Here is a 25,532-nt window from a genome sequence, read left to right as displayed (position 1 = left end):
GGAGGCAGCATTGGAAACAATTCACAAGCTGTATATCCAGCAGGTGATAATCAAAGTACCCCTCCTACGACAAGGAAAAGGGTATTATTTTTCCACACTATATTGTGGTACTGAAGCCAGACGGCTTGGTGACACATAGTCTAAATCTAAAATGTTTTGAACACTTACATAAAAGGTTCAAATCGAGATAAAGTCACTCAGAGCAGTGATAGCGAACCGGAAAAAAGGGGACTATATGGTGTCCCTGGACATCAAGGATTACCTCCATGTCCAAATTTTGTCCTTCTCATCAAGGGTACCTCTGGTTCGTGGTACAGAACTGTCAATATCAGTTTCAGACGATGCCGTTTGAATTATCCACGGCACCCCGGGCCTTTTTACCAAGGTAATGGCCGAAAAGATGTTTCTTCAAAGAAAAAAGGCATCTAAATTATCCCTTACTTGCACGACCTAAAAAGGGCAAGTTCCAGAGAACAGTTGGAGGTCGGAAGAGCACTATCTAAAGTAGTTCTTCGACGGCACGACTGGATTCTAAATATTCCAAGAATCGCAGCTGTTTTCCGACGATACGTCTGCTGTTCCTAGGGATGATTCTGGACACGGTTCAGAAAAAGGTTTTTCTTCCCGAGGAAAAAGCCAAGGAGTTATCCGACCTGTCAGGAACCTCCTAAAACCAGGAAAGGTGTCTGTACATCAATGCACAAGAGTCCTGGGAAAAATGGTGGCTTTTTACGAAGCAATTCCATTCGGCAGATTCCATGCAAGAATTTTCCAAAGGGATCTGTTGGACAAATGGTCAGGGTCGCATCCTCAGATGCACCTGCGAATAACCCTGTCGCCAAGGACAAGGGTATATCTTCTGTGGTGGTTGCAAAAGGCTCATCTATTGGAGGGCCGCAGATTCGGCATACAGGATTTGATCCTGGTGACCACGGACGCCAGCCTGAGAGGTTGGGGAGCAGTCACACAAGGAAGAAACTTCCAGGGGGTATGGACGAACCTGGAAAAGTCTCTTCACATAAACATTCTGGTACTAAGAGCAATCTAAAATGCTCTAAGCCAGGCGGAACCACTCCTGCAAGGAAAACCGGTGTTGATTCAGTCGGACAACATCACGGCGGTCGCCCATGTAAACAGACAGGGCGGCACAAGAAGCAGGAGTGCAATGGCAGAAGCTGCCAAGATTCTTCGCTGGGCGGAGAATCACGTAATAGCACTGTCAGCAGTGTTCTTCCCGGGCGTGGACAACGGGGAAGCAGACTTCCTCAGCAGACACGATATTCACCCGGGAGAGGGGGGTCTTCATCCAGAAGTCTTCCACATGCTAATAAACTGTTGGGAAAGACCAATGGTAGACATGATGGCGTCTCGCCTCAACAAGAAACTGGACAAGTATTGCGCTAGGTCAAGAGATCCACAGGCAATAGCTGTGGACGCACTGGTAACACCTTGGGTGTACAAATCAGTATATGTGTTTCCTCCTCTGCCTCTCATACCAAAGGTATTGAAGATTATACGGTGAGGAGGAGTAAGAACAATACTAGTGGCTCCGGATTGGCCAAGAAGGACTTGGTACCCGGAACTTCAAGAGTTGGTCACGGACGACCCGTGCCCTCTACTTCTGAGAAGGGACCTGCTACAACAGGGTCCCTGTCTCTTTCAAGACTTACCGCGGCTGCGTTTGACGGCATGGCGGTTGAACGCCAGATCCTAAAAGGGAAAGGCATTCCAGAAGAAGTCATTCCTACCTTGATTAAGGCAAGGAAGGAAGTCACCGCGAAACATTATCACCGCATTTGGCGAAAATATGTCGCGTGGTGCGAGGATCGGAGTGTTCCGACGGAGGAATTTCAACTGGGTCGTTTCCTACATTTCCTACAATCAGGATTGTCTATGGGTCTCAAATTGAGATCTATTAAGGTTCAAATTTCGGCCCTGTCAATATTCTTCCAAAAAGAATTGGCCTCAGTTCCTGAGGTACAGACTTTTGTTAAAGGAGTACTGCATATACAGCCTCCTGTGGTGCCTCCGGTGGCACCGTGGGATCTAAATGTAGTTTTAGATTTCCTCAAATCCCATTGGTTTGAACCATTGAAAAAGGTGGATTTTAAATATCTCACATGGAAAGTGACTATGTTACTGGCCCTGGCTTCCGCCAGGAGAGTATCTGAATTGGCGGCTTTATCTTATAAAAGCCCTTATCTAATCTTCCATTCGGATAGGGCAGAACTGAGGACTCGTCCACATTTTCTCCCTAAGGTGGTATCAGCGTTTCACCTGAACCAACCTATTGTGGTGCCTGCGGCCACTGGCGACTTGGAGGACTCCAAGTTGTTGGACGTTGTCAGAGCCTTAAAAATATACATTTCAAGGACGGCTGAAGTCAGAAAATCTGACTCGCTGTTGATACTATATGCACTCAACAAGTTGGGTGCCCCTGCTTCTAAGCAGACGATTGCTCGTTGGATTTGTAACACAATTCAACTTGCTCATTCTGTGGCAGGCCTGCCACAGCCTAAATCTGTTAAGGCCCATTCCACAAGGAAGGTGGGCTCATCGTGGGCGGCTGCCCGAGGGGTCTCGGCATTACAATTCTGCCGAGCAGCTACGTGGTCGGGGGAAAACACGTTTGTAAAATTCTACAAATTTGATACCCTGGCAAAAGAGGACTTGGAATTCTCTCATTCGGTGCTGCAGAGTCATCCGCACTCTCCCGCCCGTTTGGGAGCTTTGGTATAATCCCCATGGTCCTTTCAGGAACCCCAGCATCCACTTAGGACGATAGAGAAAATAAGAATTTACTTACCGATAATTCTATTTCTCGGAGTCCGTAGTGGATGCTGGGCGCCCATCCCAAGTGCGGATTATCTGCAATACTGTACATAGTTATTGTTAACAAATTCGGGTTATATTGTTAAGGAGCCATCTTTAAGAGGCTCTTTCTGTTATCATACTGTTAACTGGGTTTAGATCACAAGTTGTACGGTGTGATTGGTGTGGCTGGTATGAGTCTTACCCGGGATTCAACTTGCCTCCCTTATTGTGTACGCTCGTCCGGGCACAGTACCTAACTGGAGTCTGGAGGAGGGTCATAGGGGGAGGAGCCAGTGCACACCACCTGATCTGGTAAAAGCTTTACTTTTTTGTGCCCTGTCTCCTGCGGAGCCGCTATTCCCCATGGTCCTTTCAGGAACCCCAGCATCCACTACGGACTCCGAGAAATAGAATTATCGGTAAGTAAATTCTTATTTTATTACTGTTATTGTTCCCAGTTATAAGGCACCCAAGTATGTACTAGTGATGTACAAAACGCAAATTGCTCAATCAGTTTCTTGGCTTGCGCAGGTGAGTATAAGGGAGGAGTTAATCTAGACAAGAAAAGACACATAAGTATTACCCCAGCACAGCACAATAAACCAGCAAGAAAGACGGGCACATTAAATGCAGAAGACTCCGATACACCCATTTGCAAATATATGATAATCCACCTGCCTTGTCAAGGTGCCTCTGTTACAGTGGTCCTATGTAATCCTTGACAGTGTTCACAAAAATGTTCTATAGCGCATATTTTATTCCATTTTGATGGCCGGGGACTCACATTTCCAACATGACTGGGTCCGTGGGATGCGCTCCGCTTCAGCCTATCCCTAGTCTGCCAGATTGATTGATGGCTTTGTGGCCTGGCTGCAGGCTTTAAAAATAGAAGGTGGAGCCTTGCCAGTCCAGACATGATGGCGCAGCTCCGTGGCAGCTCTCCGCGCCTGGGGTGGGGGGGGGATTTGAGTGCTGCCAGTGTTCTTCAGCCAGGGAGGGGGCACGCAAGGTACTCCGTGATCCCGTTACCAGATCCCTGTGCATTAAGACAGCCACTGCACAGTCAGTGACTGGGGTCCTGAATCCTGGCCGGAGAGGCAGGAGGAGCCACGCTCCCTTCTCCTCCTAGCTCCTACCCTCTAGACTCAAATGCTGCCCGTGCCCGACCTATTTTACTATTCTAAGCTCCCACTCTCTTGCTGCTGACACGACGCCCACCCCTTTCCTACTTTTATTACACCCCTGTCCTGACCGTCCCCGGCGCTAAAAGTCCATGGGAGCGATGCACAGTGGCACTGGCAGCCATCTTCATGCAGCCCCTGATTGTAAGCACCACTGACGCCAGGCCAGGTAGGCAAAAGCAATACTACAGTAGTACATGTGGAAAGTGCTGCTCAGTCCCTCTCTCTCACTCCCTTCCTCCGCCCCTCTCTCGCTGACTCCCCCATTTCTCTCCTTGTCTCCCCCCTCTCTCCATTGCCCCATCTCTCTCCTTGTCTCCCTCTATCCATCTCCCTCTCGGGCTCTCTCACTCTCAGGCTCCCACCCTCTCTCACTCTCGAGCTTCCTCACTCTCGGGTTCCCCCCCTCTCTCACTCTCAGGCTTCCTCACTCTCGGTCCCCACCCTCTCTCTCTCTCTCGGGCTCCCCCCCTCTCTCTCGCCTCTCTCTCTCTCTCTCTCTCTGCCCCCCCCCCCTCTCTCTCTCTCTCTTTCTCTCTCTCGGGCTCTCTCTCTCGGGCTCCCCCCCTCTCTCTCTCTCTCGCCCCCCCCCCCTCTCTCTCTCTCTCTCTCTCTCGGGTTCCCCCCCCTCTCTCTCTCGGGTCCCCCCCTCTCTCTCTCGGGTTCCCCCCCCTCTCTCTCTCGGGTTCCCCCCCTCTCTCTCTCGGGTTCCCCCCCCCCTCTCTCTCTCTCTCTCTCTCTCTCTGGCTCCCCCCCTCTCTCTCGGGCTCCCCCCCTCTCTCTCGGGCCACTCTCTCGGGCTCCCCCTCTCTCTCTCTCGGGCTCCCCCCCCTCTCTCTATATGGCTGCCCCCTCTCTCTCGGGCTACCCCCTCTCTCTCTCTCTCTCGGGCTCTCCCTCTCTCTTTCTCTCTCGGGCTCACCTCTCACACTCGGGCTCCCCCTCTCTTTCTCTCTCCGGCTCTCCCTCTCTCCCCCCCCCCCCCCCCTCTCCCTGTCTTCTCTCTATCCATTCCCCTCCCCCTCTTTCCGTATACCCCTCTCTCCATCTACCTCTCTCACCCCTCTCTCTCTCTCTGTCTCCCCAAATCTTCCGTCTTCCCCCTCAGTCTCCCCCCTCTCTCTGCCCTCCCTTTATCTCCATCCCCCCCCTGCCCCATCTCTCTCCGTCTCCCCCTCTACCCCCCTCTCTCTTACCCTACACCTCTCGCCCTTCCTCCTTTCCCTTACTGTTTACTAAATTCTTCCACTAGCGTTGTCTTTCCTTTAGCTCACCTGTTATAGCAGCTTGTTTTTCTGCCCGTCTCCCCCACTGATACTTTCACTTCATGCCCCAGTGAGCCCTTTCAACTCAATTTACCCCCTTTTCTCTCTCCTACTGACACCTCACGTGCACTCTGCTTCTACCCTTCACCTTCTACCCCGTCACCGTCTCCATCCTCCAATGCCTCTCCATGTCACTCACTGTTTCTCCCTCTTACCCTTTTCCTGTCATCTATTGCCTCTCCCTTTCACCAGCTCTCTATCATCCTGTCAATCTCTCCCCGTCACCCTGTACCTCTCCCTGTCACCCACTGCCATGAGGCATATTGTGAACTTGGGGTAGGGTGGAGGAGGGTGGCCTGAAGAATAATAATGCACCTGGGCCCACCACTCACAAGTTCCACCACTGGGTTGGAGGGATTTAACGTAAGCTATTTTTTTTTTAAAGACGAGCTTAAAATACAGTAGTATTACAGCATACAAAGAGCAATTTAGATTAAAATACACAAGAAAGCAGACCTTTGCATTCCCAAAAGAAAAAGATACGCTGCTTTTGGGAGCACAATTATACTTTCTTGTGACTGTCCCCCAAGTTTGCCATCACTTTAGTAGTGTTTGCCCACCATGTGTTTAGATGGCTCTTTGGGGGTCATTCTGACCTGATCGCACGCTGCCGTTCATTGCAGCGCAACGATCAGGGCAGAAGTGCGCCGGCGCAGGGCTGACAGGCGAAGGCTGTTGTTGCCTAGCGATCGCCTCTGCCTAATTGACAGGCAGAGGTGGGAGGGGGCGGCGTCATTTTGTGGGCGCGGCCGGCCGGACCGTACAGGGGGCGGGCCGCAGCGGTTGCGTGAGGTCACACGCAGCTGCTGAGACCCGGGCAGCGAAGAGTAGCTCCCGGCCAGCACGCAAAAGCTACGCTGGCCGGGAGTTACTGCGCTTTTGTACTTCTGCGGGGGATGGGGGGAGGGCCTGACATGTGGGGCGGACTAGCCCTGTGCTAGGCGTCCCCCCGCATGTCAGTGTGCCTGATTGTGGCTTGCAGGGTTACGATCAGGTCTGAATTAGGCCCTTTAATAGCAATGCTGCAACTACTGTATTTTGAGCTCCGGTCTTAAAAATAAATAAATGGTATTTACCTTCATTCTGATGGACCCAGAAAAGATCAGATAGGACCCCATTTTTTGAAAGCGAGGGGTCCTTGGGACCCACTCTTGTTTTGGCTCAGCGCGGTCACTATTTGTTTCTGACACCTCAGGCTTCTGCTCAAAACAGTGATTTGCAAATTGCTCAGTTTATTGGCTTACACAGGTGTGTGTAACAGACACAAGTTTTCCTCCAGCAAACAGTGGCCTGCACCCTACTTGGGAATAGATTAGTAGCTGGCAGGAAGTGCTGGTCCTGGTAGTTCCATATTGGAGGATTTTGAAGTTCCAACTGAGTCTTCTGCCTTTTATTATGCACAACTTGTAATAACTTTCTCTGCTCAGCATGTTTATCGGACGCTGTACTAATATTATGCTTACTATAGGTGCTTGTTCTATAATGTTTTCATGAATCTTACTAAAGATGAATTTTAAATTGTCTAGTAAAGTTAAGTTGAAGTAACTCATGTTTGTCTGTCTTCTTTTGTATTAGAAATGTTAAACTATACAGATGTGTCCACTTACATCTAGCCTCTCTGCGCACTGAGCCGCCCTATGGTAGCGCTAAGCGTCTTTTTGTGCCACTTGTTACATTAAAATGCATCTTATTCATAAACAGATGCAAATAGGTTACACAAGAAGCTTATGCTGATTAAAATGATATGCGGCATGCCTATATTCTGTGTGTGACCATAGCTGTATCTGCATATGAAATGGTACGTTACAGTGTTTTCCTGGAAAATACTGTAGCGTAGCATTACGTATGCAGATACAGCTGCAGACGCACAGAGAATATAGGCATGCCTATATTTTAATCAGAACAGTCTCTTTGTGCATCTTATTTGCAAAACGGTGCAAATAAGACGCATTTTCGGCAAAATAAATATCCACCGCTAACAGAGTTGGACATGACACTCACCCCAGACTTGGCTAGTTCCCCTCTATACGGAGAGCGGTGCCAGGGTAGTATTTACACTGTGCCCATCCTCCTTATGGAGCAGACTTGGATAGTTCCCCTCTATACTGAGAGCGATGTCAGGCTAGTATTTACACTGTGCCCATCCCCCTTATGGAGCAGACTTGGATAGTTCCCCTCTATACTGAGAGCGATGTCAGGCTAGTATTTACACTGTGCCCATCCCCCTTATGGAGCAGACTTGGCTAGTTCCCCTCTATACGGAGAGCAGTACCAGGCTAGTACTTACACTGTGCCCATCCTCCTTATGGAGCAGACTTGGCTAGTTCCCCTCTATACGGAGAGCGGTGCCAGGGTAGTACTTACACTGTGCCCATCCTTCTTATGAAACCGACTTGGCTAGTTCCCCTCTATACGGAGAGCGGTGCCAGGGTAGTACTTACACTGTGCCCATCCTTCTTATGGAGCAGACTTGGCTAGTTCCCCTCTATACGGAGAGCGGTGCCAGGGTAGTACTTACACTGTGCCCATCCTTCTTATGGAGCAGACTTGGCTAGTTCCCCTCTATGGAGAGCGGTGCCAGGGCAGTAATTACACTGTGCCCATCCTCCTTATGGAGCAGACTTGGCTAGTTCCCCTCTGTACGGAGAGCGGTGCCAGGGTAGTACTTACACTGTGCCCATCCCCCCTATGAAGCAGACTTGGCTAGTTCCCCTCTATACAGAGAGCGGTGCCAGGCTAGTACTTACACTGTGCCCATCCCCCTTATGAAGCAGACTTGGCTAGTTTCCCTCTGTACGGAGAGTGGTGCCAGGGTAGTACTTACACTGTGCCCATCCCCCTTATGAAGCAGACTTGGCTAGTTCCCCTGTAGTGCACAGGAGAGAGCCAGGAGGAAGGTCAGCCATTTGTGCCTCTCATGTGATGCCACTAAGCCTTCACCTACCACTCCCATTTGCCATGCGTAGCATTATGCAGTCCCCTAACTTTTAAATGGGGCAAACATAATGACCTGAAAGGAGCTTTCTAACAAAACCTACCACTAGTCTTAATCCATTGACGTGTCCTAGAGCAATCGCGTGTTCTGTTTATACGCTGATATCCGTTGTTTATTCAGGTCATGGTACTGCAAGCGTTAGGTTACACGGACATCGCATAACACTGGCAGCACAGCGTGTGCTATACCTTTCTTCTTCAGTCCGGTCACTCCTTGCCCTGCACCTTCAGTGGTAATGGGATGAGAGAGCACTATGCTGGCCTTATGTGAGTAATGTACATCTGTTTCATCTATACAGAAATGATCAGACCCCAGGAAAGCACTGCAGGCTCTCTGGAATCTTCTTCAGGGTACTTGTACTATAGGATGTGCATTAATGTGCTGCCCTGGTCTTATCATCATGTGTTACGTCTGCTGCTCCCTTTAGGGAACATTGCACTTTCGCAGGTCTCTCTGTAATAAATGGTTTATTAATTTGTCCATTCCAGGCAGTGAATGTCCAGACATGGCCACTCAGGGGAGGCAACAGGCCACAGCATTTCGGGGTTCAGCACAAAGATCCCAGCCGAGAAACACGCACACAACTGCGGAATCTGACAAGGACTCTGGATATTCAGGTACAGTCCATGTGTGGTGTATTGTAGCACAGGCTGTGTGACATCATTATACGGGGTATTGTAGCGCAGGCTGTGTGACATCATTATACGGGGTATTGTAGCACAGGCTGTGCGACATCATTATACGGGGTATTGTAGCGCAGGCGGTGTGGCATCATTATACGGGGTAGTGTAGCGCAGGCTGTGTGGCATCATTATACGGGGTATTGTAGCACAGGCTGTGCGACATCATTATACGGGGTATTGTAGCGCAGGCGGTGTGGCATCATTATACGGGGTAGTGTAGCGCAGGCTGTGTGGCATCATTATACGGGGTAGTGTAGCACAGGCTGTGTGACATCATTATACGGGTATTGTAGCGCAGGCTGTGTGACATCATTATACGGGGTATTGTAGCGCAGGCTGTGTGACCTCATTATACGGGGTAGTGTAGCGCAGGCTGTGTGACCTCATTATACGGGGTATTGTAGCGCAGGCTGTGTGACATCATTATACGGGGTATTGTAGCGCAGGCTGTGTGACCTCATTATACGGGGTATTGTAGCGCAGGCTGTGTGACATCATTATACGGGGTATTGTAGCGCAGGCTGTATGACCTCATTATACGGGGTATTGTAGCGCAGGCTGTGTGACATCATTATACGGGGTATTGTAGCGCAGGCTGTGTGACATTATTATACGGGGTATTGTAGCGCAGGCTGTGTGACATCATTATACAGGGTATTGTAGCGCAGGCTGTGTGACCTCATTATACGGGGTATTGTAGCGCAGGCTGTGTGACATCATTATACGGGGTATTGTAGCGCAGGCTGTGTGACATCATTATACGGGGTATTGTAGCGCAGGCTGTGTGACATCATTATACGGGGTATTGTAGCGCAGGCTGTGTGACATCATTATACGGGGTATTGTAGCACAGGCTGTGTGACATCATTATACGGGGTATTGTAGCGCAGGCTGTGTGACATCATTATACGGGTATTGTAGCGCAGGCTGTGTGACATCATTATACGGGTATTGTAGCGCAGGCTGTGTGGCATCATTATACGGGTATTGTAGCACAGGCTGTGTGACATCATTATACGGGTATTGTAGCGCAGGCTGTGCGACATCATTATACGGGGTATTGTAGCACAGGCTGTGTGACATCATTATACGGGGTATTGTAGCGCAGGCTGTGTGACCTCATTATACTGGGTGTTGTAGCACAGGCTGTGTGACATCATTATACGGGGTATTGTAGCGCAGGCTGTGTGACCTCATTATACTGGGTATTGTAGCGCAGGCTGTGTGACCTCATTATACGGGGTATTGTAGCGCAGGCTGTGTGACATCATTATACGGGGTATTGTAGCGCAGGCTGTGTGACCTCATTATACTGAGTATTGTAGTGCAGGCTGTGTCGCATCATTATACGGGGTAGTGTAGCACAGGCTGTGTGACCTCATTATACTGGGTGTTGTAGCGCAGGCTGTGTGACATCATTATACTGGGTGTTGTAGCGCAGGCTGTGTGGCATCATTATACGGGGTAGTGTAGCGCAGGCTGTGTGGCATCATTATACGGGGTATTGTAGCGCAGGCTGTGTGACCTCTGTAGCACAGGCTGTGTGACCTCACATGGGGTATTGTAGCGCAGGCGGTGTGACCTCATATGGGGTATTGTAGCGCAGGCAGTGTGACCTCATATGGGGTATTGTAGCACAGGCTGTGTGACCTCATTATACTGGGTGTTGTAGCACAGGCTGTGTGACATCATTATACTGGGTGTTGTAGCACAGGCTGTGTGACATCATTATACTGGGTGTTGTAGCGCAGGCTGTGTGGCATCATTATACGGGGTAGTGTAGCGCAGGCTGTGTGGCATCATTATACGGGGTATTGTAGCACAGGCTGTTTGACATCATTATACGGGGTATTGTAGCGCAGGCTGTGTGACCTCATTATACGGGGTATTTTAGCACAGGCTGTGTGACCTCACATGGGGTATTGTAGCGCAGGCGGTGTGACCTCATATGGGGTATTGTAGCGCAGGCAGTGTGACCTCATATGGGGTATTGTAGCGCAGGCTGTGTGACCTCATGATACGGGGTAGTGTAGCGCAGGCTGTGTGGCATCATTATACGGGGTATTGTAGCACAGGCTGTGTGACATCATTATACGGGGTATTGTAGCACAGGCTGTGTGACATCATTATACGGGGTATTGTAGCACAGGCTATGTGACATAATTATACGGGGTATTGTAAGGCAGGCCGTGTGATTCCATTAATGTGGGTATTGTAGCGCAGGCCGTGTGACCTCATTATGTGGGGCATTGTAGCGTAGGCTGTGTGACCTCATTATGTGGGGTATTGTAGCGCAGGCCGTGTGACCTCACTATGTGGGGTATTGTAGCGCAGGCTGTGTGACCTCAGTATGTGGGGTATTGTAGGGCAGGCTGTGTGATATCATTATGTTGGGTATTGTAGTGTAGGCCGTGTGATTTCCTTATGTTGGGTATTGTAGCACAGGCTGTGTGACCTCATTATGTGGGGTATTGTAGCGCAGGCCGTGTGACCTCATTATGTGGGGTATTGTAGCGCAGGCTGTGTGACCTCATTATGTGGGGTATTGTAGGGCAGGCTGTGTGATATCATTATGTTGGGTATTGTAGTGTAGGCCGTGTGATTTCCTTATGTTGGGTATTGTAGCGCAGGCCGTGTGACCTCATTATACGGGGTATTGTAGCGCAGGCCGTGTGATTTCATTATGTGGGGTATTGTAGTAGGCAGGCCATGTGACCTCATTATGTGGCGCATCTTTGAGGTAGACTGTCTTTTTGCCTGTATGTTAGAGCTGTTTTGTAACATTTGTCTCATGTATAGCAGTTACTTTGAGCCCAGAGACTGTAAACCGTAAGCTGTGGATACACTAGGACCAACTTTCAACCAACTTACCATCTGTCCAACTTGCCTAACTAAACGTTGACGCCATACACCTAGTCAGACCAGCCAAATTCCTCCCAATTGCACAATTTGGTGAGGTCGCAGGAGTGGACGCGGTGTCTTCCTACTTCTGCATTCTAAAAAAATAAATGACCATCAGTGGCGCTTCCAGCCCAGCGCTGGTTACTCCAGAGTCAGAGGAAAAATCAGTGTGGGTTCCCCCCTGATTTTAGTGTATCCAGCACTTGGCTTTGCCAGCCTAAGCTGGTGCAACCATCAAAACGGTACCCGCAGTGGTGGGATCCCACCGTGTTCCTGTACAGCCCTGAAGCAGTTGGCACCAGTGCTGGCTTCACCTATGTGTTTAACCTGCCTTAGTGCCAGTAGCACCAGGGCATTTTCTTGTCCGTACCCCTTGAACTTTAGGTACGGAGGTAATAAAGGGTAAGAAATCTTAGCAATTTTTCAGTTTAATGGGTATGTCCATCTCACAATTCAAGAAATCATTACTCCGTCATCTTATGCTTTGAAAGGTTGCCTGTCCAGCTCCCTATCTCTGGGTGGTTACAGGAGGATCAACCTCTACGTGACCATGGAAGACCTTATGTCTTCTACAAACTGGCATCTTCCGCCTCTACTGACACTTCGTTGGCTAGAATTCAAGGAATCGCCAGACTATGCTACTCGCTTTACTTCCTCTCTCTAGTTTAGCTTGGTAAACATGGTGGCCGCTTCTACCCCCCGTTCCTGACGTCCTGCCCCTCCTCCGTTTTCTATCTTTCTCTATCGTCCTAAGTGGATGCTGGGGTTCCTGAAAGGACCATGGGGAATAGCGGCTCCGCAGGAGACAGGGCACAAAAAAGTAAAGCTTTACTAGGTCAGGTGGTGTGCACTGGCTCCTCCCCCTATGACCCTCCTCCAGACTCCAGTTAGATTTTGTGCCCGAACGAGAAGGGTGCAATCTAGGTGGCTCTCCTAAAGAGCTGCTTAGAGAAAGTTTAGTTTAGGTTTTTTTTCTTTACAGTGAGTCCTGCTGGCAACAGGATCACTGCAACGTGGGACTTAGGGGGAAAGTAGTAAACTCACCTGCATGCAGAGTGGATTTGCTGCTTGGCTACTGGACACCATTAGCTCCAGAGGGATCGAACACAGGCCCAGCCGTGGAGTCCGGTCCCGGAGCCGCGCCGCCGACCCCCTTGCAGATGCTGAAGCGTGAAGAGGTCCGGAAACCGGCGGCTGAAGACTCCTCAGTCTTCATAAGGTAGCGCACAGCACTGCAGCTGTGCGCCATTTTCCTCTCAGCACACTTCACTGGGCAGTCACTGAGGGTGCAGAGCGCTGGGGGGGGGCGCTCTGAGAGGCAAATATAAACCTTATACAAGGCTAAAAATACCTCACATATAGCCCATAGGGGCTATATGGAGATATTTAACCCCTGCCTGACTGGAAAAATAGCGGGAGAAGAACCCGCCGAAAAAGGGGCGGGGCCTATCTCCTCAGCACACGGCGCCATTTTCTGTCACAGCTCCGCTGGTCAGAACGGCTCCCAGGTCTCTCCCCTGCACTGCACTACAGAAACAGGGTAAAACAGAGAGGGGGGGCACATTAATGGCTATATATATATATATTAAAGCAGCTATAAGGGAGCACTTAATATAAGGATATCCCTTGTATATATAGCGCTTTGTGGTGTGTGCTGGCAGACTCTCCCTCTGTCTCCCCAAAAGGGCTAGTGGGTCCTGTCTTCATTAGAGCATTCCCTGTGAGTTTGCGGTGTGTGTCGGTACGTGGTGTCGACATGTATGAGGACGATATTGGTGTGGAGGCGGAGCAATTGCCAAATATGCAGATGTCACCCCCCAGGGGGTCGACACCAGAATGGATGCCTTTATTTGTGGAATTACGTGATGGTTTATCTTCCCTTAAACAGTCAGTTGAGGACATGAGGCGGCCGGACAATCAATTAATGCCTGTCCAGGCGCCTCAAACACCGTCAGGGGCTGTAAAACGCCCTTTGCCTCAGTCGGTCGACACAGACCCAGACACGGGCACTGATTCCAGTGACGACGGTAGAAATTCAAACGTATTTTCCAGTAGGGCCACACGTTATATGATTTTGGCAATGAAGGAGACGTTACATTTAGCTGATACTACAGATACCGTAAAACAGGGTATTATGTATGGTGTGAAAAAACTACAAACAGTTTTTCCTGAATCAGAAGAATTAAATGACGTGTGTGATGAAGCGTGGGTTGCTCCTGATAAAAAGTTGATAATTTCAAAAAAGTTATTGGCATTATACCCTTTCCGCCCAGAGGTTAGGGCGCGCTGGGAAACACCCCCTAAGGTGGACAAGGCGCTCACACGCTTATCCAAACAAGTGGCGTTACCCTCTCCTGAGACGGCCGCACTTAAGGATCCATCAGATAGAAAGATGGAAGTTATTCAAAAGAATATATACACACATGCAGGTGTTATACTACGACCAGCTATAGCAACTGCCTGGATGTGCAGTGCTGGAGTAGTTTGGTCAGAATCCCTGATTGAAAATATTGATACCCTAGATAGGGACAATGTTTTACTGTCGTTAGAACAAATAAAGGATGCATTTATCTATATGCGTGATGCACAGAGGGATATTTGCACACTGGCATCTCGGGTGAGTGCTATGTCCATTTCAGCCAGAAGAGCCTTATGGACACGACAGTGGACAGGCGATGCGGATTCAAAACGTCACATGGAGGTTTTGCCGTATAAAGGGGAGGAGTTATTTGGAGTTGGTCTATCAGACTTGGTGGCCACGGCTACTGCCGGGAAATCCACTTTTTTACCTCAAGTCACTCCCCAACAGAGAAAGGCACCGACCTTTCAACCGCAGCCTTTTCGCTCCTACAAAAATAAGAGAGCAAAGGGCTTGTCGTACCTGCCACGAGGCAGAGGAAGAGGGAAGAGACACCAACAGGCAGCTCCTTCCCAGGAACAGAAGCCCTCCCCGGCTCCTGCAAAAACCTCAGCATGACGCTGGGGCCTCTCAAGCGGACTCGGGGACAGTGGGGGGCCGTCTCAAAAATTACAGCGCGCAGTGGGCTCACTCGCAGGTAGACCCCTGGATCCTGCAGATAATATCTCAGGGGTACAGGTTGGAATTAGAGACGGATCCTCCTCATCGTTTCCTGAAGTCTGCCTTACCAACCGTCTCTTCCGAAAGGGAGAGGGTGTTGGAAGCCATTCACAAGCTGTACGCTCAGCAGGTGATAGTCAAAGTACCCCTATTACAACAAGGAAAGGGGTATTATTCCACTCTATTTGTGGTACCGAAGCCGGATGGCTCGGTAAGGCCTATTCTAAATCTGAAGTCCTTGAACCTCTACATAAAAAAGTTCAAGTTCAAGATGGAGTCACTCAGAGCAGTGATAGCGAACCTGGAAGAAGGGGACTTTATGGTATCCTTGGACATCAAGGATGCGTATCTACACGTTCCGATTTACCCCGCACACCAGGGGTACCTCAGGTTCATTGTTCAAAACTGTCACTATCAGTTTCAGACGCTGCCGTTCGGATTGTCCACGGCGCCTCGGGTCTTTACCAAGGTAATGGCCGAGATGATGATTCTTCTTCGAAGAAAAGGCGTATTAGTTATCCCATACTTGGACGATCTCCTAATAAGGGCAAGGTCCAGAGAACAGCTGGAGACAGCTTTAGCGCTATCTCAAGAGGTGCTAAGACAACACGGGTGGATTCTGAATATTCCAAAATCCCATTTAATCCCGACAACTCGTCTGCTGTTCCTAGGAATGATTCTGGACACGGTTCAGAAAAAGGTTTTCCTTCCAGAGGAAAAAGCCAAGGAGTTATCCGATCTGGTCAGGAACCTCCTAAAACCAGGAAAAGTGTCAGTACATCAATGCACAAGAGTCCTGGGAAAAAGGGTGGCTTCTTACGAAGCAATTCCATTCGGCAGATTCCATGCAAGAATATTCCAAAGGGATCTGTTGGACAAATGGTCAGGGTCGCATCTGCAGATGCACCTGCGAATAACCCTGTCACCAAAGACAAGGGTGTCACTTCTGTGGTGGTTGCAGAAGGCTCACCTATTAGAAGGCCGCAGATTCGGCATTCAGGATTGGATCCTGGTGACCACGGACGCCAGCCTGAGAGGCTGGGGAGCAGTCACACAAGGAAGAAACTTCCAGGGAGTATGGACGAGTCTGGAAAAGTCTCTTCACATAAACATTCTGGAACTAAGAGCAATCTACAATGCTCTAAGCCAGGCGGAACTTCTCCTGCAAGGAAAGCCGGTGTTGATTCAGTCGGACAACATCACGGCGGTCGCCCATGTAAACAGGCAGGGCGGCACAAGAAGCAGGAGTGCAATGGCAGAAGCTGCCAAGATTCTTCGCTGGGCGGAGAATCACGTGATAGCACTGTCAGCAGTGTTCATCCCGGGCGTGGACAACTGGGAAGCAGACTTCCTCAGCAGACACGATCTTCATCCGGGAGAGTGGGGTCTACATCCAGAAGTCTTCAACATGTTAATAGACCGTTGGGAAAGACCAATTGTAGACATGATGGCGTCTCGCCTCAACAAGAAACTGGACAAATATTGCGCCAGGTCAAGAGATCCACAGGCAATAGCTGTGGACGCACTGGTAACTTCTTGGGTGTACCAGTCAGTGTATGTGTTTCCTCCTCTGCCGCTCATACCAAAGGTATTGAAGATCATACGGCAAAGAAGAGTAAGAACAATACTAGTGGTTCCGGATTGGCCGAGAAGGACTTGGTATCCGGAACTTCAAGAGATGCTCACGGACGAACCGTGGCCTCTACCTCTGAGAAGGGACCTGCTACAGCAGGGTCCCTGTCTTTTTCAAGACTTACCGCGGCTGCGTTTGACGGCATGGCGGTTGAACGCCAGATCCTAAAAGGGAAAGGCATTCCAGAAGAAGTCATTCCTACCTTGATTAAGGCACGGAAGGAAGTCACCGTGAAACATTATCACCGCATTTGGCGAAAATATGTAGCGTGGTGCGAGGATCGGAAGGTTCCGACGGAGGAATTCCAACTGGGTCGTTTCCTACATTTCCTGCAATCAGGATTATCTATGGGTCTCAAATTGGGATCCATTAAGGTTCAAATTTCGGCCCTGTCAATATTCTTCCAAAAAGAATTGGCCTCTGTCCCTGAGGTCCAGACTTTTGTCAAGGGAGTACTGCATATACAGCCTCCTGTGGTGCCTCCGGTGGCACCGTGGGATCTAAATGTAGTTTTAGATTTCCTCAAATCCCATTGGTTTGAACCATTGAAAAAGGTGGATTTGAAATATCTCACATTGAAAGTGACTATGTTACTAGCCCTGGCCTCTGCCAGGAGAGTATCTGAATTGGCGGCTTTATCTTATAAAAGTCCTTATCTAATCTTCCATTCGGATAGGGCAGAACTGCGGACTCGTCCGCATTTTCTCCCTAAAGTGGTATCAGCATTTCATCTGAACCAACCTATTGTGGTGCCTGCGGCCACTAGCGACTTGGAGGACTCCAAGTTGTTGGACGTTGTCAGAGCCTTAAAAATATACATTGCAAGGACGGCTGGAGTCAGAAAATCTGACTCGCTGTTTATATTGTATGCACCCAACAAGTTGGGCGCACCTGCTTCTAAGCAGTCGATTGCTCGTTGGATTTGTAACACAATTCAACTTGCACATTCTGTGGCAGGCCTGCCACAGCCTAAAACTGTAAAAGCCCACTCCACAAGGAAGGTGGGCTCATCTTGGGCGGCTGCCCGAGGGGTCTCGGCATTACAACTCTGCCGAGCAGCTACGTGGTCGGGGGAGAACACGTTTGTAAAATTTTACAAATTTGATACCCTGGCAAAGGAGGACCTGGAGTTCTCTCATTCGGTGCTGCAGAGTCATCCGCACTCTCCCGCCCGTTTGGGAGCTTTGGTATAATCCCCATGGTCCTTTCAGGAACCCCAGCATCCACTTAGGACGATAGAGAAAATAAGAATTTACTTACCGATAATTCTATTTCTCGGAGTCCGTAGTGGATGCTGGGCGCCCATCCCAAGTGCGGATTATCTGCAATACTTGTACATAGTTATTGTTAACTAATTCGGGTTATTGTTAAGGAGCCATCTTTAAGAGGCCCTTTCTGTTGTCATACTGTTAACTGGGTTTAGATCACAAGTTGTACGGTGTGATTGGTGTGGCTGGTATGAGTCTTACCCGGGATTCAAAATGCCTCCCTTATTGTGTATGCTCGTCCGGGCACAGTACCTAACTGGAGTCTGGAGGAGGGTCATAGGGGGAGGAGCCAGTGCACACCACCTGACCTAGTAAAGCTTTACTTTTTTGTGCCCTGTCTCCTGCGGAGCCGCTATTCCCCATGGTCCTTTCAGGAACCCCAGCATCCACTACGGACTCCGAGAAATAGAATTATCGGTAAGTAAATTCTTATTTTCTTTACTCTATAGCTCTGTGTTCTTATTTCTCTTGTCATTTTTAGTTATGAACATGTACATTTTATAACCACACCAATATTGTTTTAAGCTTAACAACTGTTATTGTACTGTTTGTCATCAGTCTGGATTTTTTTTGACTTGCTTGTGGCTTGAGGTTCCTATTACCCACTTGTATGACCAGAAAATGCCTTTTGCTACAGTATATTTGCTGTTTATGCGTTTTTTCTTCAATAAAAACAGTTTGCATTAAAAAATATATATATTTTATTAACAATAAATAAACAAACATTTAAAACATTTTTTTTAAGGTTTGGCAAATTAGAAGTCTCAGCATGACCCAATTGTAAAAATTGGCTAGCTGAAACGTCTGGTTTGCCAAGGAAAATTTGTATATAAACACACGAAGAGTAAAAGTAACGAGAGATTTCCCTCTGCCCCCTATCTCGGCGCTAAATAGAAACCGATTACAAATATGTAACTAGACCAATGTAAGGGAAAAAAAGTTACTAGCCTGGTTCACTTTACTACAAAAAAACAAAAATAAGTGTGGCTTTTCCTGATGGTATATGATTACAATAATAATAAAATAAAGTATTTATCTGCTGTTTGATAAATCACATGAGGTTTTTATGTTAGATACACATAAACATTTATATACAATACTAGAGTTTGCCCACAGCGATGTATATTTTATATTGTACACATTGGTTCCAAAATGTATTTGGAAACAATGTATGCAGTTTATCCTTCAGGGAGTAATACAAAAAGATCCTACTAACTCGTGACCAAGTAATGTAATGCCATGGGAGAAGCAGCTGGTCCTGAGATCTTGCCAGCAGCCCTGAGCGTTTGTCCCTGCGACTTGTTGATTTGTCATAGCGAAGCAGACGCTTACAGGAAACTGCAGCAAACTGAATTGAAACGGAAAATTGTTGGGGATAAGGAGTATATGTGGTATAAAGTAGGGGTGTGCGCCGAGCCATTTTTCGGGTATTGGTTTTGGATCTGTGTATTCTTCGTGTGTTGGATCTGTATTGGTTTTGGCAAAACTGCCCTTGCTGTTTTTGGTTCTGGATTTATTTATTTTTTAATCATAAAAACAGCTAAAATAACAGAATTTGGGGTGTTTTTGTTTCTACAGTATTATTAACCTCAATAACATTAATTTTCACTCCTTTCCAGTCTATTATGAACACCTCACAGCTCACAATATTGTTTTTATCCAGTTTAGGCCAAAAGGTTGCACTGAGGTAGCTGGATGACTAAACAGCAGTGGGCGACCCGAACATGTGGCTTTTAAAATTCAAACATGGCTTATCTAGAAAACAGAGTGGCACGGCAGTGGCAGACAGGGTGGCAGTTTAATAAACTATACGACCCCATACAAAGTAACCAAGAAAGCTTTCATTATTCAATAAATAATAACTAGATTAGAGGCCCATAGGAGTTGAATTATGTATGTGGAAGGCAGATAAAGGAAGGAAGGATTAATTATAGTAAATGTAATACTATTTTTATTCCAAAGCAAATTTATGAGGGAGGAGGGTCTAGAGATGTGCGTGACGGCTTGAGTTTTCCCACTGCGATTCCAAATAAAACCCAAAAAGTCATCATCCACGTGTCAGATCTTGCAGGTCTTGTTCTTTGTCCAGGATGTCTGCAATAAAGTGGAAAGGAAATGTATTTAATTACATACAAAAATTAGTTGTGTACTGTATATTGGGGAAACGCATACCTATGTTTACATGGTACATACGGTGCGTAAAGCTGAGGCAACTAAACACTACACCCTTAAATAGCAAATATTCTCCATTTCAAAATTCCTGGAATTCCTGTAAAAGAAATAAATAAAGGATTAGCTTAGAAAGACTCTGACAGCTGTTAAGTACAACTTGGCCCATCTAATCACACAAAAACAAATTTGCTAAACCTAATATCCCCCCTTAGTGCCTGACCCTAACCACCCTCTGGAGGTGCCTAAGCCTCCCATCCCTGCAGCCTAAACCTAACCCCCTCACCCAGGCCTAAACCTAATTCGCTGTGTATACTGACGGTCGGGATGCCGGCTGTCAAGATTCCTGCGTCGGTGTCCTGGCCCTTTCGGCGTTCCGTCGCCAGGATTCTGAAGGGTGTCTGGATTCCTGCATCCTGCATCCCCTGTTCCCAGCACCTCTCTGTCCCTGCAGTGTTTTCACATTTTGTTGAGGTCTGTGGTGGATCTGAGCGGGCGCACTCATTGGTCCCTGTCGGCTGCTTCAGTTGGTCAGACCCTGCTCCTCTTCTGTGGGGTTTTGATAGGTGGCTGGTGGTGCGGATACATTGTCGGGATCTGTGTATGCAGCAGGACTGCAACCCCTTGCGTCTGGAACATCCCCCCCCCCATCCCCGCTGTTAGCTTTAGTGGAGCACGCGGGGCCCTCCTTGTGGTCTACATGTAAAGGAGCCGAGTCCCCCGTGCACAACAGCGGCACCAGCACTGAACAGGCTGGTAGCTGCTGTGTTATGTACTGCACAGCCGGACACTGTCGCGGCCAGTGCGCCTGGGGAGCAGGGAAGCGGGCATATGCACTTTTTCTGAATGGATAGTTCCCCGGTGAAGCGCTCCACTGGGATTGGCAAGAGGTTTTAGTGATTGATGTCTCCCTTGCCCAGCTTGCTCCTTCTCCACTTTTACAGTCTTCTCTTTAGCTGGGCAAGTGAGACATCAATCACTAAACCTATTGCCAATCCCAGTGAAACCCGTCCCCGGGAACCCACCCATTCAGAAAAAGTGAGTCCCTGGTCCACACTATTGGGTAAAATATGATGCGCTATGGTGCCTTTTTGCGGTCACTGCAGGTGCATGCAGTCTTGTTTAATATCGGGAGCACGCATTGTTAACGATAGTGTATACACACTGGACAATATGAACGATATAGCGTCAGATCCGCCAGTTCGGCCAATGTATCGGGTGCATTTCGTCAAGTGTGTACCCAGCCTTACAGTTTTATTATATATATAGATATCTATTATAGATCATATATGTTCTAAAATGCTCAATTAGCTATGTGCTCTAAACTGACGGCTGCCAATACGCTGTGGCCTGCATAAAGGAAGCTAGCACTTACTGAAATCAGGGACCGGCATAAGGACTCCTTAATGTCTTGGAGGTATAACCTCCCCTTAATGAACAAATTCGTTATTGGCCCCCACACAAGGGTAAATCTCTGCATGTCAGTCTACTGAGACACTGCTCAGCCTTTTATCGGACCCAAATAAAGACCTTTTCAGGTAATATTGTGGCTCTTAGCTAATTGAGCGTATTTAGCATAGAATGCGTATGTGATCTATAATTATATTTTAAATAAATGATTGTGTTTGTAATGTAAATAAATTATTAATATTAGACAAGAGGAACCTCATGTGATTTATAAAACGGCAGATAAAAATAAAACATCATTATTATTATTATTATTATTACTACAATTATATGCCGTCAGGCGCAATCAGACCTATTTATTTTTTTATATAAACGCACACATTTGTTTTATCCCTCAATTACCACTAGGGGGCACAAAACAGAGCAATTGAATAGCTGCTTAAAGCTCATGGTCTGTAGATGTGCAGAATTATTATTTGTTGCTGCATTTCTGAGTTATTTGGCAAAACATCCTCCTGCCATTTACAATGCATCGCCATTGTGCTCTGGAAATTGTGACAATTGGTAAACTCATCTGTGCCCCTGCCGGGCAACCTGGAACATGTGACCTGCCGGGTGGTCTGGAAAATGTGACCGTTATTTGCAGCCACCCACTAAGCAGGGATACTATGGGGTATTGACTCCTAAGGGGGTGAAATGTTCCGCCCAGTTAACACCGGTCACGTCAGCTACCGTGATCTATTCCCCTTAATGTTGGTTTGCAGTGACTTAGGTAGCAAGTTGTTCCATAAGCAGAAATGTTTTGGGAGCATATGAAGGTGAAAGCTGTCCTGCCATTACTGTCATGCTGTGTGCTTTGTCCCTTAGATGTGGCATCGGAATGCCTGAGCTCTGTGGAGCAGACGGATACAGAGGAGTGCCCCCTGACATCCCGCTGGATCACAGGAGACAACGCTCCAGGGTGTCCCCAGCCTTGCTCTGCCCCGGTTCTTGTCCTGAAGAATTTGCTTGTTGATCAGGTATGGCTGGTTTGTTATCGCTCCTATTTGTAGAAGTCACAGAGCCGGGTCTCTCCTTCTCCTTCTCTGTCCAGTTTCATTGAATAGATTAGGCCAACACATAGACACAAACTAAATAATATTGTGTTCCCCTTTTTGTCCTGCGGTCCCCTTTGTGCTGGACCTTTGTGTGTCTGAAGTAGGACTACAGTTAAGGCAAATACTTAATGACCATTTAACAGCTAATCTCATTGATAACAGGTAGTTTCATTAATCATTAATTAAACCTCTCCTGCTCTTTGTGTTAGATGTGTGTGTCAGTACATACAGGTTGAAATGCTGGAGTTTGGGATGCCGGCGGTCAGAATACCGACTGCGGCACCCTGATGGTCAGAATTCCGACAGGGGAAGGTAAGTATACTTACCTTCCCCCATGGCCCACTTACCCTAACCCTTCCTCCCCGCAGCCTAATCCTTACCCTCCGTGGTAGTGCCAAACCCTAAACGTCTCCTGCAGCCTCAGCCTAACCCTCCCCGGGGGCGTTCTCATACTGTATGCCCCGCGCAGTGTGCGCACACGCAGAAGCCGCAGGAGAATACATCAATGGTTGAATGCCATCCCTATTCTGGCAGCCCAGTGCTACACACAGGTAGGGCAGTGGCTAGCTTACCAGAGGGAAAACTCTGCAGTTTGTCTTCAGCATTTATAAGAAAAAAACAATACATTATAAAAGTACACAGTATTGGTGGGGGGGAGGGGAGGGGGGGTATTTTGGTCTATGAAGGGAGTGAAGCATATTGTAAGCAGGGGGTGATAAATCAGTTTATACTTTGATGTGGAGATGTGACTGATAAGTGACCAGAAAACGTGCGTTTCTGTTCTGAGTGTTGTCTCCAGTCTGGTAAATCCCAGAGCACACTGTGTAAGCCATCTGTCAGCTGCAGTTAGTGTCATACTCCATGCCGTCCCAGCTGCATATTAGCGCTCTCTGTGCTCGCAGTGACGAGAGACAAGTCCTGTCATGTGGACACAATAAGAGGTTGCCACTATCGAACCTGACTCTGTTTTCTTATTCTTCCCAGAAGTTCGACCCAGACCCACATATCCGCTCCTGGAATGTCCCATCCTTTCAGCTGTTCCCGTCATCTTCACAAGTCCTGGTTTTCCCTCAGTCAGTACCTTCTGCTAAGCCTTCTCTTACCTGCAGAAAGTCCACCAAGTACCTGCCCATCCTGAACTCTTATACCAAGATAGCACCGCATCCATCTACACTACCCACCGCCTCAACCTTTCCATATGGAAACAAGAGAAGGGCTGATAAGTCACGCCACAACCAGGCAAAGAGGCTTCTTTCCGAAACACAAAGCTCCGATAACAAGAAAAAAATGCCATTAGCTGGTCATGAAATGAAAGAACAGGAGGGACAGGTGCTTGGCGTGGTGGCAGCTTGTGCCGAGCCACAGCTGGACCCCCTGCAAAATTACACCGGACCAAGTGAGCATTTAAGCACGGATGTAGGGGATCCAAAAATGTCTTTTCTGGATGATATCCCGCACAGCTCTGACCTGTCTGTGCCACCGCCGGAGAACAGAAGCCGACGTTTTCAGAACACCTTGGAGGTTCTGCACCGCTCAGGCCTGTTCAGCATTGCCATGAAGACTAAAGAACTGGCAAGGCTCAACCAAGCCACACAGATCCAGCTAGAGAGACTTCAGGAGCAGGTGGCACTATACAACAAAGCCATGAGTGGCAATAACCCTGAGGACTGGCAGTCGTTACAGGAGTCCTTGGCGGGATGTAATGTGCCCCTCAAAACGATTGATGTGTGATGCTGGTTCAGATTCCATTACTGGGTTCTATCTGCGAATCGATGATGTAGTAGCATAGTTGGACATTCCATAACCTATCCCCACTCCTGTTATTGCAGACTTTCTGCCAGTACTGAAGGGTAGGGATTCCTGAGACTGAGTAATGTCTGAGATAGGAGAGATCTGTTGTAATGGTTCCCTGCAAGCCGGTACTTGACATGGACTGATGGGAGTTGGGAGGTAGAGAGATGGTCGGATACATTCCGAGGAAACCACACGTTGTATGCATGAGCTGAGGGATGTTACAGAGACAACCTGCAGCAGAATGGTGGATTACTTTAGTATGAAAAAGAAAAACTGCTGTAAAAATATAACTACAAATGGGAAATATTATACTCCCACATATCCCATCAGGCAGCTCTTTACATCCAGCCATGTGGGTATTAAAAGGGCCGTACAGGCCACACCTAATGAGACCGTGCCGTTGTCCTGATTTATTTCTTCTTTTCGCTTAGTGACAAGGGTGCTTATCCACCTGCAGTCAGATGTACATGCTCCGTAGCTGAGTGCATGCAAATACGGTGACGCCTGAGTCACACGCAGCACTCTCACATCTACGCTTGCGACAGAAGAGATATAACGGTCTTCTTCTCCACCACTGCGTAGGTCAGAGAGATGCTTCCTGACAACGAGGGGCTGTTCAGCTGAGTCCCAGTATGTATCTGTTCTCAGTGTGGGTGGTGCCTGCGATGTGCTCAGGGTTTGTTGTGGATGAGGATGTCTGTACCGCAGTGTGAGGCGTACCATACAGAGAGCACCAGGGTTATTCTCTCTCTCCATATGATCAGTATTTTGCTTCTGCTTGCAGGGACTGCAGCGCTATTCCTCCCTATGGAGAGGCAGTACACTGTCAGGCGACCTGCGATATGGATATCGCCCATTTAAGGGATGTAGGTAGATTTCTGGTTGTTCTGTTTCACTTATTCATATTATAACATACAAGTTTACGAGACATGTTTATCTGCAACCATGTGATGCTTGTTGAAAGTAAATTGCATTCTTATTCCTTCAGCACAAATAATATCTAAATAGAGCATAAACCAGGCCTGGCCAACCTGTGGCTCTCCAGCTGTGTTGAAACTACAAGTCCCAGCATGCCCTGCCACAGTTTTAGCATTCCCTAATAACAAAACTGTGACGGGGCATGCTGGGATTTATAGTTTCACGACATCTGGAGAGCCAAAGGTTGGCCAGGCCTGGCATAAACAGT

The 25,532-nt window shown here is 48.1% G+C and overlaps 1 protein-coding gene across 8 annotated transcripts in view; it reads left to right on the top strand.

The window, feature by feature from the left end:
* The window catches only part of CIPC (CLOCK interacting pacemaker), a 104,114-nt gene extending 79,376 nt beyond the window's left edge, over positions 1-24,738 (top strand). For all 8 annotated transcript variants that reach the window (XM_063948275.1, XM_063948271.1, XM_063948270.1 and 5 more), the window contains 3 exons: positions 8,804-8,932; positions 22,323-22,474; positions 23,537-24,738. In XM_063948275.1, the coding sequence (XP_063804345.1) occupies positions 8,821-8,932; positions 22,323-22,474; positions 23,537-24,283 (1,011 nt within the window). In that variant the 5' untranslated portion in view covers positions 8,804-8,820 and the 3' untranslated portion in view covers positions 24,284-24,738. The remainder of the gene's footprint in view (positions 1-8,803; positions 8,933-22,322; positions 22,475-23,536) is intronic.
* Positions 24,739-25,532: the final 794 nt, after the last annotated feature.

Source organism: Pseudophryne corroboree, chromosome 12 (genome assembly GCF_028390025.1).
Source record: "Pseudophryne corroboree isolate aPseCor3 chromosome 12, aPseCor3.hap2, whole genome shotgun sequence".
Taxonomy (NCBI): Eukaryota; Metazoa; Chordata; class Amphibia; order Anura; family Myobatrachidae; genus Pseudophryne; species Pseudophryne corroboree.
Note: the sequence above shows the minus strand (reverse complement) of the source record. Positions and strands in the feature narration are given on the sequence as shown.